Below are 17997 nucleotides of genomic sequence, written 5' to 3' on the forward strand. Positions count from 1 at the left end.
TTTAGAAAGAAAGCAACTGTCAAAATAGAATTAAATCTTCCATTTTAAAGCGCATTTAATATTAACACTTTCATTCAGACAAGGGTATGTTTCAGAATTAAGCAGTAATTGCCATTTAAGTTCTCTTAGTTCTAAATATAATTCCCAATCTCCAAAAAAAACAGTTAACTTGTTCTAATACTATGAAGTAAAATTTACTAAAATCAGTACAAAAATGCTATGTTTAGCAAGGGCATTATTTAAGTTATTTGCCCCGATGGCTCCTAGATGCTCCTTAATTCTATCTTAAAGTTTTCTTGTAGTTTTACCTACATAAAATGCTTTACAAGATGCACAAATACCTGCATATACTACTGCTGTAGAATGGCAGAAGAAATATTTTAAAAATTTAGTAGTATAATTACAATGTGTGAATGTGTATTGAAATCCTGTGAAAATGTTAGGGCATACCACACATTTATTACATGAATGCATCCCATTTTGAGAGTTGGAAGTAGAAGCAGAATTAATACGAAAAGGTAAATCTCTGTTTTCTAAACTCATTCTTATGGTTTTGGTTCTTTTAAAGGAAAAGGTAGGTGCAGTGCCAATAGCAGCGGACATAAATTGTGATTCAGTTAACAAATCCCAGTTATTCGTGATGACATTTCTAATTTGTGTCATGTCCCTAGAGATGGGTAATGGGAAACTAAGGGTTCTGTTAATGTTACTAGGTTTAGAAGTATTAGGTATAAAACCATGTAGTAAAATAGGTAAATATTTAGTGTGTCTGTCATTAGAGATCTCGTTGTGGAAGGGTGACCAATCTTCTTTAGACATTTTTATTTCTGATTTGAGAGACAGTTTAGGTTTTTTGAACTTGATTTTGCCTGGAATAGGCTCTTCTATTTCCTTTTTAGATGCACAGATAGACTTACTACCTCCTAATACAGTATGCTCCACTATATATAGAAAAGAGACCTATAAAAATAATCTGCTTGATTTTACTAGCTCCCATCCATTTTTTATGAAAAGGAACCTGGTCAGAAGTCAATTTATTCGCATCTCTAGAATTATCAGTCAAGATTATGACTTTCAAAAGAATGCTGTTTAGTTAAAACACATGTTTCTTCAAAGGAATTACCCTCCATCTCTTATTAACAAATGCATGTCACGTATCAAAAACACCAGGTGCAAGAACCAACAAAAAACTTGGTAATTAATATATCTAGCTTTTCTTTAACTGATGCACAAGCCTCGTTGTTAAATAGAGGCCTGAACTTTATTCCAGCACAGAAAACAGTATTAACTGATTTATTAAAAGTGTTGAAGTTATTTTCTCGTGACCTAACACTTAAAACCAGGTTTAAAAGAAATGTATTTGATAATATGTTTAAACAACCTAGTGCCTTTGTACCAAAGATACATCCCACAGTTGAAAGTTTCACTAATGTGTGTGAGCATAAAATTAGAGAGATGCATGCTAAAAATCTTCCACCTAGATTTTATAACTTGAGTAAATCAGAAACTGAAGCACTGTCAGAACTAAAGGATTCTCACAGCATTGAAATTAGGCCCGCTGACAAGGGGGGCAGTGTAGTAGTAATGGATAAGTTTTTTTATTACAAGAAAATGATGGAACTTTTGAATGATACAGATACTTATATGTTGAACTAAATGAGAGACAAGTACAAGGTATAATTGACAGGATATCTGTATACATCTTTGACTTATTGATTACTAATTATGTATCAGAGGAATTGTTTGACTACATTCAGACAGAACATCCAACTATACCCATTATTTATGGTCTACCTAAAATTCACAGAGACATCACACAGCCCCCTATGAGACCTATTGCATCCAGTAAAGGATGGGCCACAGAAGCCATCTCAATTTATATTGAACAAAATTCACAAATAGTCCTAAAATCATGTGAGACTATACTAAGGGATACAAAGTCATTTCTGCGACTGTTATATAATAAGACCAGGAATATTAATAGAAATTATATGTTTGTGACTATGGAGGTCACTTCACTGATCACAGTGATACCGAATAAATGGGGTATTGAGAAAATACATGATATTCTGACCTTGAAACAAGTTTTTCAAAGCACCAAGATTAATTTGATATGTGAGTTGCTTGATATTGTCCTAGAAAATAATGTCTTTATATTCAATGACAAGTTTTATCTACAGAAAGTTGGTGTAGCAATGGGCACGGCTTGTGCTAACAGCTACGCCAACTTAGCATTGGCTGCATGGGAAAAAGATCATGTATTAAGTGCTAGCAATAAATATGCTGGCAAAATTGTATGGTATATACGTTTTGTAGATGATGTCTTCCTGTTATGGGATGGTACTAGTGAAGAGTTGCAAGAGATGGTGGAGTACTTGCATAGCACCACTGAATTTTTAAGATTCACTAGTCAACATTCCAGGGACTCTATTGAGTTCCTAGATGTTTTGGTTAAGAAGACAGCATTAGATGAATTTACAACAGGGATGTATAGAAAATCTACATGGAGAAATAGTATCTTACATAAGACTAGTATGCATCCAACATTTGTACACAAAAATGTAGTGAAAGGATAATATATGAGAATAAGCTGCTTACATAATACAGATGAAGGCTTTGTGAAGACAATGACTATATTAGAGAAAGACTTCTTAAACAGAGGTTATAGTAAGAAAGACATAAATGAAAGCTCTAAACATACCATTGAAAATAGGGGTGGGAGATGTAAACCGCTCTTCTCAAATACTATAGAAGATGTTAAAAGCAAGGAAGGTCATAATTTTAAAGTTAGATTCCCTATAACTTATTCAAATGACATCAGAAGGTTCTGTAATATTTTTGAGAAGAACTGGAATGTTTTATTGTCGGATCCTGACTTGAGAGAATTGTTAGAAGATAGACCCAGCTTTTCTTTTAGAAATAAGAGGTCCTTAAAAAGGCAACTCTGTTATAAATCCAGAAACAATGAAAGAATGATCCTATCTGATAGGCAGAGGACTTTTTCCTTGCAGAAATTGTACAGCATGTGACTATTTATATAACAAATCTACATATAAACATCCTACACTAGGATTTATACTTGATATCGATTTTTATGCCGACTGCAGAACACAAAATTTGGTTTATTTCAGCTTCTGCACTCTCTGTCATGCCTTTTATATAGGCAAAACCAATAGATGTCTAAAGGAACGTATCCTTGAACACCTTAGAGATATAAGAAATAAAGACACAAGTGCTTTAGCAAAACATGTGGAAGAAGAACATAGGAAACATATTTTTAATTTCATGGTTTTAGAAATAATAAATAAAAGTAAGAGGGGAGGTGATATAAGGAATAAGGTAGAGGAAGCAGAGCAAAGATGGATTTTACTACTTCAGGCAGATAGGTCTACTGGATTGAACAATGCTGTTTCCTTGAAACCTTTTTTAAAATCCAGACCACTAAAACATTAAGTAATATGGATTATTACATAAAATGTGTCTGTTATATGTATATTTTATTTCATCTTATGCAGAATATAAGGCAAATTAATGTACTGATGTATGCAATTTTAATTGGTCTATGACATAGTTCCATATGTTTTCTCATTGGTTGAACCATATTTTAAATACCAATGTTTTAACTGTTTTTATGAGTCTGAAGAAGCGATCAGCTGACTTAGATCACGAAAGCGCTTACTCATGTTTAATAAAGTAGTGTGAAACTGCAAGTGAACCGTTTCCTACCTTGACTACTACATCTCAGTTACAACTTTTGGTTTTATAAAGGGCACTACTGTGAAGCTGCAAGTGATTTATTTCCTGACGTAGATTATTCCATTTTTATCTTCAGCTGTGGTCTAACCATTGGTCTTTTCATTTTTTTTTGCTTGAGGTGTATACCAGGCGTTTATCCAGCTTTTGTTTTCTTTCACGTGTATCTAAACTGTAACATGTTAGCGACGGAGAGTCAAAAACTAAACTCACTCTTCCATCATGAGAATGAAGGCTTAAAAAATAAAAATATCTAGCTGCTGCCATGGCTCCTGATCTACTCAGCTCTACTTAACAGTTAAAAATGAAAAAAGCTCCAACTTCTTAATCTCTTTCTGTTTTCTGACACTCTCCTGAAAATCTTACCTTTTACTAAAACTGGTGATCACATCTAGCACGACTGTTTGTTTATTTACATATGTTGACCGGGAGTGTCCGACTGGACGTAGGTCCATTTTCAGCAGAGGCCCGGGGAGAAAAGCTCCACAGTTAAAACAGACAGTAGTTACATTAGATTACATAGTGATTAACAATTTGATTAACATAGCAATTAATTACAAACATATTTACAGATGAAGAACATAGTAGTACATCAGTAGACAACTAGAATCTTTATCTGCAAAGTACATAACAGACATTAACAAATGTTACAATAAGAAGTTCCTGCTGTATAACAAGTACTGGGCTTATGAGCATCTGAGCTTGCTATAATCAAGGTAGCTAGTGGGGTGGAAAGAAAGGTAGTGGTTGGATGGGGTGGGTGATATTAGAGTGGGAGTTGCAAGGGCATAGCCAGCATGTTTTTAGGTGTGCTTTTAGTAAAGTTCTGAAGTGGGCGCATGATGGTACGGAGGTAACTGTGGGTGGGAGGGAGTTCCATAACTTGGCTATGGCACAAGAGAATAGTGCTTCACCAGCAGAGTTATTGGCTTTAATGATCTGCAAGTGATTTTTGTTGCTGGATCTTGGTGGTCTGGTGGTGCGATAAGGTTGGAGTAGATTCTGGAGGGATGGGACATTTAGTGGATGCTTTACTAGTTTGTGGGCGAGTGAGAGTTGATACCATTGAAGGAGGTGAGGGAGTTGAAGCCAGCCCAGTTCAGCAAGTGAGAGACAGTGGTGACTACAGTAGGATACCCCTGTGGCGAATTTGGCGATTTTGTTGTAGCAAGTCTCTAGCTTGTTCAGATCGCATTGTCTTAGGTTGGTATATATTGGAGAGGCATAAGTAGGGTGGAGATAAGGTGGGAATTTGCTATTGAAATCTTTGCTGCTTTGATGAGAAGTTGCTTATTTCTGTATAACGCTCCTAGTTTTTTGTGGACTTTTTTTATGGTCATGGATATGTGAATGTCAAATTTTAGTTTGTCTATTTCCACTCCTAGCAATTTGGTGTGTTCAGTTGAGTATATAGTGGTGTTGTCTTTTGCTGTGATGTTAAAGTGAGAGTTGTTTTGAGTATGTTTGGTGGTTGGAAGATGAGTAGTTAAGTTTTGTTTGGGTTGAGTATTAATTGGGTATTGGATAACCAAGTTTCAACAGAGGAAAAGGCTTCCGGAGTGACTTTTTGCAGTTTGGGTAGGGACTGGGCTGATCAGATGATGGTTGAGTCATCTGTGTATTGTACGAGTGTGCCATGTTTGGTGGCAGAGGCTAGATTATTGGTGAAAACAGAGAAGAGTAGGGGTCCAAGGATGGATCCTTGGGAAACCCCTATGGGAGACAGGTAGTTGGGGAGATGTGTCATTCTGCCATACAACAGATTTTTGGCGGTCAGACAGGTAACTCTAAAACCAGTTGGTGACGGATTGAGAGAAGGATAGGTTACCGAGGACAGAGATGAGTTGTTTGTGTGGGACCATGTCAAATGCTTTAGATAGGTCTAGGAAAGCAGCAGAGGAGAGATGGCCATTGTTTTTATGCTGAAGGATAGTGTTAGTAAAGGAGAGTAAGGCAGTGGTGGTGCTATGGTTTGGTCAGAAACCATGCTGAGTATTGGAAAGGAGGTTGTTAGTGAGGAGGTAGTGTATGCATCTCTCCAGTATTTTGGAGAGTGGAGAGAAAATAGCTATGGGGCGGTAATTGGTTAGTTCTGTGGAGGGGCCGCCTTTGTGGAGGGGAATTATATGTGATACTTTCCACAGTGTGGGGACGTAACTTTCTGACAGAGATCGGTTAATCAAGATGGATACTGGGTAGGCCAAAGCATCAGCTGTGATTTGTAGGTATTCACTTGGGAGGTTGTCTGCTGCTAATTTGGTGGACTTAAGTTTAGTTAAGAGTTTTTTTTATGTTGGAGGTAGGTACAGGAGAAAAAGAGAAGGCAGTGGGGAGATTACTAGTTGAAGGTGTGGGTTGGAGGGGAAGGGGGTTGTTTTTAGCTAGTGATAGTATGGTTTGTGTGAATTATGTGTTGAATGAAGTAGCAATACTTTCGGAGGAGTGAGGGATGTTAGGAGGAGGGGTACTGACTTTACCTGGGTGGAGGATGGAGTTTATGGAGGACCAGAATTGTTTGGGGCTGTTTTGGGAGGAGTCTAGGGCAGACTGGTAGTACTAGAATTTGTCCTGTTTTATTAGCTTTTTGACTCTATTGCGTAGTTCTAGGAATTTATGTCTAGCTGAAAGGGTTTTGGTTTTGCGCCAGTGCTCCCAGGCTTTATCCCTGTTTTTCATTTCAGACTTAGTGGTTTTCTGTAGCCATGGGGAGGGTTGTGCTTTGGTTCTGTGAAGTCTTATGGGGGGCATGGTAATTAAGGATGCTCAGGAAGGTAGCATTAAAAAATTCAACTGCGTCATCAAGACTTAGGTACTTTAGAGGATGCCAGTTACATTCTTTGAGGGATGAGAAGAATGAGAGTGGGTTAAAGTTTAGTTTTTTACGCATTTGACGTTAGATGACAGGTGTAGCTTGGTAGAGGTATTTTTTTGAGTAGGAATGTTGGGGAGTGATCACTGAGGCTATCTGATAAGCAGCCTGTTATATATGACTGGGGGCTCTTACTGACTAGTATCCAATCCAGGGTAGTGTGCTTGCTGGAGTTATTTATCCTGGTTGACAAGGTTACTAGTTGGGTGAAGCCATGAAGGTTTACATGATGGGTTGGATGGTTGCCAGAACAGGATTGCCAGTCAATATTGAAATCACCTAAAATTATAATTTCTTGGGGGAGATGGTGGGTAGACCAGCTGAGGAGATTTTCTAGTGGAGGGATGTTCTGGCCAGGTGGGAAGTAGCATCCAATTATGTTGATGGTTTTGTTTTGGTTTACTTTGAGGTTGGTATATATTATTTCTTCATTGCCTATTTGTGGAGCTGATGATTTTAAAATCTGGATGTTTAGATGCTGTTTGACTATTACCTCTACACCGCCTCCTTTCTTGTTTAGTCGGTCTACTCTTAGTATGCCGTAACCGGTAGGGAGTATTTGCTCACTGGTAATGTGAGGTTTTAGCCAGGTTTCTGTCAGGATGACTATACCTGGGGAGTACAAGTCTATGGTGGCATGGAGTTCATGGACTTTCTTGGATATACTTCTAATACTTAGGCTTAGTAGAAGGAAGTCACTTGGCTTTCTATTGGCTGTGATATGGGAGAAGTTGTGGTTTCTAGTCTGATTATGAGAATTGGGGTTGGAGATGGTAGGGCCAGGGTTGGGGTGGATGTCTCCACTTGGGGTTAGTTTTGATACACATGAAGTTATTAGTTTTCTCCATTTTTGAATGGGTTTGATTATTAAGGAAGCTTTATGATTGTGCTCTGTGGGTAATCAGTATGGTGGGAGGGTTACTATGTTAAGTTGTAGGGATGCTTTATGTTTGAGTAATATAGTTGGTAGAATATATGAGGGGTGCATAGGGATGTTTCTTGAGTTGGTGGGAGGGGAGCTGAGTGAGGGTGACACATGAGTGGTGCTGTGAGTAGTGGTTGAGTGGGGGAATGATGGAGCTTTGGTAGGATGTAAGATATGCAAGGAGAGTGCATGCAGTGAGAACAGGTATGGTATGCTTGTACATGTTAGTTGAGGAGGTGTGATAGTAGTGGGAAAATGGAGGAGATAGTTTTGGGTTGGTACTGTGGCTGGCTATTGGAAAGATGGGAGGCGTTTGTGACTGTAATAAAGGTAGGACCACTGGGGGCGGGAGGGAATAGGGGGCAAGGTGGGGAGCAGAGCAGGTAGAGAGACCATGTTAGTAGCTCTTATGAGGGGCTGGAAACAGTCAGTTAACAGAGTAAACTGGTAAATGAACATATGATAGTGACAAAGGGTAGTTGTAGTTTTTAAAAATGGTGCCTGCCACAGGTAATATTTATTAATTTTGGGATTAGCTTAAGGTAATAAACAGGAGAGGGGGAGAACAATGGTGTGAGCAGGAAGTTCTTTTGTACTGCTGCTAATGAGCCAAAGCAAAGACAAGTTTGTGTTTAAGAAACAACCAGAATTGACCAAGGACTGCTCTGAAACTGTAAGTCATTTCTTAACCATTTCTCAGGTGGAATAACAGGATAACCTTGTATCAGTAGGCTACTGTGGTCTCAGTTTAAATTAACAAACACACAGTATTGATCAGTTATGGATACTATTTGCTAACAAAAGGGAATAACAGAGAAATTGGAAGATGAGTGTGTGTGTGTGTTTGTGTGGTGGGGGGGGGGCTGCTTACAAGCCAAAGCAGTGTGCTCCTAAGGGAAAAATGAATATTGGCTCAAACAGGTAGCCACATACTCAAAGTTAACTTTAGCTGTTTGTAGACAGTTAAGACCCGGACTGCGCTTTTCTTAGAAAAATGATAAAGGTGGTACCGCAGCCGAATACTTAAGAGTGGTGTTAGGTTTGAGAGACACTGAGCTCCTCATGGGGCCTGTAGCAGAGTGGATTGTAGTTTTAAAGACGGTTACTCTGCACTACAAAAGTAGGGTGCAAAGGAGCTTATGGAGCTCAATTATGGTAAGCCAGATGCAAACCCTTTTGGCTTGCACACTGCTTTTTGCTACCCAAAATATAAATATGGCATCTTTACATTCCTTATTTTTTTGTACAGAAACTATACTTCTGTAACAACCATTAAAGCACTTTGATATAATATTTATATAAAACACAAACAAAACACTTGCAAAACTTCCAACCACTGCAGTCACAGCTTAACAGACCTCAAGGACTCCATTACTATACGTTTGAATGTTAAAATACAAAAACAAAAACAGCAAAATCACGATGTTTACCATATTAACAACTTACCTTTCTTGGAGGACTACTTGATGATTTACTGCTGCCAGATTCCTGCTTCTGTACTTCATCTTCAAAATAAGAAGTGCAGGGATTATAAACAGCATATATGACTCAGAAAAAAAAAAAGCCTTTCAATAAAACTAAACATCTGGGTAGAAAGCCTCATTCACAGCAGATACAAAATAAAACAACTTCAACAGATAAAGAGTTAACACAGTTTTCAAATTTACCGGACTACTCATCATTTCAGTTCAAGTTACTGTTCCATGATTACACAGGTGTCCAACACTAAAATGCAAATCTTAAGTGTGCTTCAGGTTTGATTTAGTGTTGGGCCTCTCCATGGTGTTACACATAAAAACACAAGTAACGTACTTAACAGAACATGAGAATTCGCTGGTCTCTGTCTAAACACTGGAACAGCAAGACTAATAAATACACCTTTAGCTCTTTTTTGTGACAGCAACAAACTCCTCAGAAACTCAAGTGCCTTCCTAGTCATAAGCCCTTTCTGGATCTGTATAAACCAGGAAGGCAGAAAGAAACTAAAACCAGGTGTGTGTGTGTGTGTGTGTGTGTGTGTGTGTGTGTGTGTGTGTGTGTGCGCGTGTGCCACAGAACACGGGTACAACAAAAAGATGCTCTGAAAAAACGTCATAGTACAATCCACTGTTCAGATCTGAATCCACCAGAAAGTATGCCTGCACTACAGACTAGTAACCCTGAACACAAAGATATCCCATTCTCAAGAGGATTCTCACAAATCTCTTAGGAAGGGCAGTTTGGCGGGTGATAGTGGGGGTTGTTCCAGTGTCCAGACAGAGACGACCAAAGTACAGAACTTGCATACTCACCAAGTCCATTCCAGACACTGGAACAGCAGGACAGAATCCATGGCTGACAAGGGTGCCCAACCTAAGAAAGCATTCCAGTATGGTTGTTCCAAAGGAGGCCCTTGCTTTAGAGATGGAATCAAACCTGTTTAAGAAAAGTGTGCAAGGAAGACAAAGTTGCTGCAGCTACAATATCTTAGAGAAGATGATTACTAAGAAAGGCACCCCGAAAGAATGTGTTTTTGGAGGAACACGCAACTATTTTCCTTATCGGTCATAAAAGAAAAAAAGAGAGTCAGTAATCCATCTCGCTAATGTAATTTTGGTAACCTTACAATCCAATGTGACAACGACCTGTATTAGAAAAGATGTAGCTATACCAGCAGAAAGAATTGATCTTGACAAAATTGTGGCAGAAGGGTAAAGTATTTAACAATTGGAGACAGCAGAACGTTTACAGAAAGTGATTATTCACTGTACACCAGGCAGAAGAGAAACAAAGTTATACCAGCAATCAAGGGACATTGACAGACAAGGTGTGAGACTCAAGCTGTTGTATCCAGCTGTCTTCAAAATATACTTTCAAGGATCAGAGTAATTTTTTGATGCAGAACAGATCAAGAGGGAAATACAAAAAAGTTTGTCCAACTAAAACTGAGTCAGCAAACAGAAGGCGACTCTGCTTCAAATTCTTTTGATAATAAAGCTCATACAGAGACTTTACCAGTGGAACATTGTCCAATGTTCCAAAGGTAAAAGCTTCATAGACCGAAAAAATAGGAGTCTACAACAGACTGCTGTTGGTACAAGTAGGAGCACAGGCTGTAACATGCGTCTTAGCACGAATAACCTTTATTTTGGATTAGATTTTGCCTGTATGTGCAGCAGTCAATTTGGGACAATTGCTCCTATCAGGAGGGTTAAACATTATTTGAAGATGTACATATTGTGTTTGTTTTAAGTTAACAGGTTATATGGGTATATTGGTGGTATGGGTGTTTTTTTTTTTGTTATAAAATGTGACATAGGTTCATAGTAGGCTTTAGCAAGCACCAGCATCTGTACAAGCCTAACTATGCAATCCAAACCAGTATTGTTGGAGTTCCTGGGACACCTGTATTACAGGGTATGTTAGTAAGGAGGTAGGCAAGGGTTTGTTGTGCATGTGTGTGTGTGTGTGTGTGTGGGGGGGGGTGGTATGTTAGTTGGAAATTAATTTACAGTCAACCTCTGTCCAGAGAATAAGGGGCCAGGCCAAGGGTGAATTTGTTATTTTCCATCCAATCAAGGTTTCTTTTGAACAGGGTCAGAGATAAACTATGCTTCATGCAGATGGGGAGCTTATTCCACAGTGCAGGAATACTTTGAGACACAAAAATGAGTCCCTCCAGCAGGCTCTACTTACGTTGGATCTACTGATTCCGTTTGTCTTGCAGATGTTCAAGAGATGCAACAGAACTGGATCCGTGGATGCCTAACATGGTAGGCAAAGACTGCCTCTCAGTAACTTGCAGGAGTGAGGGTAAAGAAATAGGACCTTAAGGAAATCTCTGTATGACAGGGTGTTCATACCCTGGATTCTCCTGGTGAGGAACCTTTGAGGGTGTTCCAACTACTTCAAGTGCCTGTCTAGGTACATGCCAAAGGGGGCATTGTGCTCAACGATGGGTCTGATAAGGGCTGAGAAGAGTGGTACTTCTATTTCCCTGGACCTAGCAGCCATTCCTTTGCTTATGAGTTGAGTGACATAGAATGACTTTCTTACTATTTTGTCTACATGTTGGTCAAACACCAAATTACTATATACATATTACCAGATCCCATTCAAATGGAGATAGCAAGAAACTGTATAAAAGATCAACTTGCCAAACTTTAGTAGGTGCACATAAAAGCTGGAAATGCACATTTTAAAAAGCTGTCATGTAAGTGGGAATAACTTATAATGGCTACACTAAACATTTTGGATCATGAATGGCTTCATAGGTACATACAAAAAGGAAAGAATATTGAATTACATTAAGAAATGCAGAGTGCAAAAATCAATGCTACAGGAGACACTTGGAAATAAATAAGCATGTAAATTTGATAAAGAAATTATTTCAGGAGGGATATTTAGCAGAGTATCAGGGACAAAGGAAAAAAGGTATACCAATTACCAGATGAGCTCCAAAAGTGAGAGAAGAGGGGAAAAAAAGATAACGGAATATTTGTGGTAGTAAGGGACTAATGGCAAGGAAGGAGGTTTACTCTGGCATGCACTGATATTCTACCTAAAAAAAAAAAAAGAAGTTACGAACTCACCACAACATTCTGTGTTGCCAATTTGCATTCTTCCTCAACCTGCGGGTTCGAACCACATCTCTAATCCGACTTGGCAGTTTTCCACAGCTCTAGGATCCGATTCTCGAGCTCCTCCCTTACCTATTGTGACAATGTGAGGTATTGCCAGCTATGCCAGGAAAAGCAGGGCAGTGGATGTGTAACTTATGCCGGCACAGCTAGCTGGAATTTTGCAAAAAATTGCAAGTCATTTGTATATCAAACTGATTTGTACAGATGCTTGCACTGAAAATGTATTTGTAAAGTTGCTTGTGTTAAAAATGTATCAAAAGTGTACCCTGCTGGACAGAAAATACATTTATATTAGACAGTACTGTTGTAAATAAGGTACTGGAAGAGAAGAGGTTAATCTCAGTCCAGCTAACTTTGAAAAAGAGTAAGAAATTAAATTAGTTAATTTAGGCCATAAGGATTGTATCTTACAGTTCTGACTGCAGCCACAGACAAAATGTCTGTGCCAGGGAATGGTTTATTAGCTCCTGTACGAAGGGTAGAAGTTTATGGTTTTATGACTTCTAGAAGCTGCAACAGATCTTAGCAAAGCTCTATGTGTATGGTAACACATGTACAATTTCTGGGTCAGTTGCTAGGAATGGGGTAGTATGGGAACCAGAAGTCAGATGACCAGATATGTCATTCTGAAATCCGTCACAAAAATGAAGTTTTAATACTACACGAGACTGAAGTCTCAGAGCACTGTTTTTGAAACCAGACACAGAAGGATCCCTCACCTTCTTCATCTTCCCTTGTTCTAGTAAGTGACCAAGGAACAGTAATTCTTTGCATCAGTCAGGAAAATACAAAGCAAAATACAGCAAGATTAATTATGTTTTTTTCTGCATCCAGGTGAACCTATTCATCTGTGTTATTTTATTATTTCCTGTGATTAAAACTCTGGCCTTTATTGTAAATAGATATTTAGTATTTTTTATGTTCTTTTATTATTTATTATTAAATATATTTAATCTTTTCAATGTGGCTGGTCCTTTAGGGAATATTTTAAGCTTTGAGAATGCTCATATCTATTTGGTGACCCTAGTAACTCCTGAAAATCTTACTGAATTGGTCAAAACACTACAATTTGTACTAATATTAATTTCACTCGGTATAAATGAGTACCCTTGTAAGAGCCTTACAGTAGCCAGCTTTGAGGTGTCTGGTCGTAGTGCAACCACCTTACAGTCTGGGAAAGAGGCCATAGCTAGTAAATCTGTGTCAGCCTTTCCCAGGGGTGGGTGTGTGAAAATCAAATATCAAAGAGTATTTGTGTCAGTTGTTTGGGGCAGGGACACAAAGCACTGGTTTCACAGAGAGGGTGCTGAAGGACTTGGCTTGGACACTCAGCTGAGGACTCAACTCTATAGCTGTGCCAGTGGGGAGTCTTATTGGGGAATTGAAGGGAGACAGAGAAATCCAGACCCCGGACTGAGTGCATTCCCCGTGTGCTCTTAAGGGAAATTGTGCTTGATGCAGACGGCTACATCTGTGAATCTATTTTTGTTCCAAATGAACGTCCCTATCCAATGTCAGTAGTGAGGATTTAGCCTCCTTGATTAATGGCCCAGAGACGGGACGTCACACCCATAATGCCTCATTCTTCCCAAAATACCTCAGATCAAGTTTGCCAACATCTACACAGTATATCTACTTTTATTTACAAATTAGGAACAACTGATAGAAAGTGATAAAGTTCAGGAGCTCAAACAGTACCATAGTTCCTACAGGCATAACCATCAGGTTTCTCATAATCATGGAAAGGGGGAAGGTTAAGGAAGAATGAAAGTGGACAACATAGTTGCAGCGTTACGGTGAGTACATAACTTCTTTATCTGATTATGTCAATTTCATTCCTTCCTCAACTTGTGGGACAAAGTCCCCAACTACAATAACCTTGGGTGGCCCTCATGGAAGGATATTCTGGAGCACTGTGGAACCAAAATATTTCTAGACATATTTAGTTCGTAATGTGTAATAGAAATATGCGAGTTTGACCAAGAAGCAGCTGCACAAATAGAAACTATGGACCAGAAGGCCTGAGATGAAGACACTGATGTGGCAGAATGAGCTTTCAAATTTAGATAGTGCAATACCCTTGGAAGAATATACAGTGGAAATGCAATTTGTTATCCATCTAGCCAGTGTGGTCTTGGAAACTGGTCTTCCCATTCTAACATCAGATAAGGAAACAAAAAGCTGGTCAGATTTTCTGAAAGATTTTGTCTTATCTAGATAAAAACACAACTGCCCATGAATATCTAGAAGATGAAGAGTATATTCACCTTTGTTTTGGAAATTTGGAAAGAACGAATACTGGTAGGTTGATGACTTGATTAATACTGTTCTTCACAGACAACTTTGGTTAAAAAGGAAGGACTGGTACACAAGGTCACCCTATCTTTATGAAACAGTGGGTATGGTGGTTTGGATGACAGCATTTGCAATTCAGATACTCTTCTAGCTGAAGTAAGAGCTACCAAGAATGCAATCTTCCAATAAAAGTATTTTAAGTCAACTTTGGCTGAAAAGGGTGTGAACAACAGTCTGTAAGATCATAAGTCCCAAGGATGAGTGGTGTCCTTTATAGGAGGTATACGTAAGAAGGTACCCCCTAAGAAAGGTTTTACACAATTTGGATGAAGCAAGTAATTATTAGTTTGAGTATGAGTTTTTTTTCAATGTGAAAATTCGAGATTGCTGACAGTTGCACTTTAACAGTAGAAAAATGTGCTCCATCTTGGAAAACTGAATCAAGAAAACCTAAAACTTCCAGAATAGGAGCTGGGAAAGGGTCCAAGTGTTTTTGCTGAGCAGATACAAAGAACCCTTTTCCATTCACTCAGATTTTTCTAGCAGAAGCTTTATGCGAGAAAATCAAAATCTTCTGAACCGGAGATGAAAGCCTGATAAGTCTAGCCATCATTGGAATTGGGGAAACCATGCAGTTAGTTTTAGTCTTGGAAGATCTGGGTGAAACTGTCCTGACAGATGGGAAAGGAGATCTGGATTTGGTTCCAGTGTCCATGGAGGGCATAACAGATGAGACCAAAGGAAGAGAAACCAGACCTGCAGAGGCCAAAAGGGAACAATAAAGATCACTTTGCTCTTCAACTTCTGTACTTTCAGGAGGAACTTGAAGACAAGGGGAAGGGGAGGGGAAGCATAAATACCAGAGGTCCAAACATGGAGTAGAACATCTCTTGGTGACTATTCCAGTGGAAGGATAAGGGCAAAAAAAACCTGCTGCACTTGTTGTTGGGAAGGGGATGTGAAGAGGATGCAGCAAGCTTTACATCATTTGCGGAAAATCATGTTTGCCACTGATTGATTTAGAGGCCACTTTTGAGGCATCAGGATAATCCTGCTAGCCTTGTCTGCTAGAATGGTGGACTTCCCCGGAATGTGCGCTGTGGTTAGGAAGTAGTTGGAAGAAATCGCCCATTGCCAAACCCTCACTGCTTCTCGACACAGTGGATAAGATCTGGTTCCTTCCTGCTTCTTGATGTACCATACTACTAACATGTTGCCCACTTGTACTGCTTGAAACGCTTGAAATGCTAGAAGCACCACTTTCATATCTAGAGCACAGATATGCAAACTGGTCTCCTGTGTCAACCATGTGCCTTGGATCATCCCAATCCAGGTAATGCCCCCCCCCCTCCAAATGTGAGGCGTCTGTGGTCAATGTGGCATTGGGGGGGGGCAAAGGGATGTCCTTGTTCAAATTCTTCCAAGTGGAACCACCACAGGAGAGTCCTTGCACACTCGGGATAACCTTATAAGACGATTCAGCGAGTACTGATGTAAGGACCATTGGACCACCAAAGTCCATTGCAAAATTCTTATGTGCAATCGTGCTGTTGGGATCAGTGTTATTGTGGCAGTGACTTCCAAGATGGCTGCACATTGAACAGCAGCTTAATTCACTATCGCTCCCAGTATGAAAACAGGAACTTAGCAGAGAAAGCTAGTGGACCTAGAGTATGGAGAGAATTTCAGTAAAGGACTAGCAAGTGCACTGCCTAGATGTCAGGAAAAAAGAAATATAAAGGACCTGGAGGAAAATCAGCTACAAAAGTTGAGAAAAAAACAGAGACTGGGAAAAGTACTGCAGCTGTTCAGAAAGCAGAAGTTCCAGATATGACTGCCAGTAGCCTATAAGAAATTATAAAGCAGCTGCACACAGACCCAGTTAAAATAAATGAAACATGACGGAGGATAACACAATAAAAAGCTGGTAAAAATGGAAGAAGCTTTGAACAGACATTCAGATACGGTGATAACTGCAAAACTCAGAGGTTGAAATGAAGATAAGGCTGGCTGAATATGAGACTGCACAAGAAGCAATGTTTCAAAAATAATAGAATTAGAGGACAGAGCTAGTAGGGAAAACTTGAGATTTTCTGCTCTACAAGAGAAGCTGTAAGGAACAGATTGTATAATTTTATGAAAGTACAAATAAGCAAATGAACTGGTATTCCACAACAAGAACTGTCATTTGAAAGAGTACATCGTGTGTATGCTCAAAACCTGGCTAGGAGAAAACAACCTAGACCTTTAAAAGTAAAAAATGCAGTCTTACCAGCAGGAGGAGTTGATTCTGACAAAACTGTGGCAGAAGGACAAAGTACTAAAAGTGGGAGACAGAGTGTTTGTGGAGAATAAACTACTCGTTGTACAACAGGCAGAAGAGGAATGCATTTAATTCCATTATATAGGGCATGCTGAGAAGCAGACATGAGATTCAAAGTGCTGTGCACCCAGCTATCCTAAAAATATTTTTTCCTGGAGGAACAAAAACATTTACTGGTGAAGTACATGCTAAGGAAGAAATACAAAGGTTTGTCCAACAAGTGTGCAGTGAAACAGAAGGAGATTCTGCTTCTTGTTCTTCTGGTAATAAAGACCACAGAGAGACTGTGCCAGGAAACCTTTCCCAGAATTTCAACGGAAAATGAATGAGAGAGAAAAAAGCACAGAAGTCGACTAGAAGAACTGAGCATTCACTGGAGATGGAGAGACCGGGCGTGGGAGAGGGAGATGAACAAGAATAAAACAAAGGAATCTGGAAATATTGGACTTTCTTGGACTTTGTTCAACTTGTAGGGGGCTCTAAAGCATATGCATTAATGTTCAGATAATTATTCAAGAGGGGAAGAGGAGGGAGAGAGGGAGTTCATTTTTTTAACAGTATTACTTAACTGGTATATGACTTTTTCTACATGTTATAACGTATTTTTTTTTCAGTTATTTATAAGTGTAATGGGGATACTAATGTAAATAGGTGCTTATGTTTATTCTTTTTGTTTATTTTTCTGTTTAGTTTTAAGACATGTAGACACTGCAATGGAAGAAAAAAATTAAAAGGGGGGGTCTGTTTAAAAGAGCATGACAAAAGAAAAATTAGTGCACTTTTTCTCATTCTTACACAAGGGAATGACCATACAGTAAAAGGCTGACAAAGAAATTAAGTGAAAAAGAATATTGAATATTATGAGGTCTTTTTTTCTAGTGAACTGTCTTCTATCTGGTTCACAAGTCACTAGCAGACAACATCATAAAGAGAAATGCCTTAGAGAAAATGTTTTCTGAAAGTATCCGAGCATTTCCAAGCTGGGAGAGCTATAAAGCTAGGGAAAAATCAGAAAGCACTTAAGAGAATCACAGGCTCTACTTTGTCTCTTAGCATGGTTAAGCTTCATTTCTGTTTAGCTCAAGTCTGTGTGTGTGGTTGTCAGTTTGGAGCTTATGTTCCTATTAAAGGGATAAAATTTCAATATTTGAAGATGCACACAGTTTTGTGTGCTAAGTTAGTAGGTTTTAGGAGGATATTGGGACGTGTG

At 38.9% G+C, this 17997-nt stretch overlaps 1 protein-coding gene across 1 annotated transcript in view; it reads right to left on the reverse strand.

Moving 5' to 3' along the window:
- ZFC3H1 (zinc finger C3H1-type containing) overlaps positions 1-17997 on the reverse strand; it is a 3672721-nt gene that overhangs the window by 3527794 nt on the left and 126930 nt on the right. The window contains exon 3 of the mRNA XM_044087220.1: positions 8994-9052. Coding sequence (XP_043943155.1) covers positions 8994-9052 — 59 coding nt within the window. The remainder of the gene's footprint in view (positions 1-8993; positions 9053-17997) is intronic.

This window comes from Protopterus annectens, chromosome 11.part0 (assembly GCF_019279795.1).
Source record: "Protopterus annectens isolate FY-2018-M chromosome 11.part0, PAN1.0, whole genome shotgun sequence".
Classification (NCBI taxonomy): Eukaryota; Metazoa; Chordata; order Ceratodontiformes; family Protopteridae; genus Protopterus; species Protopterus annectens.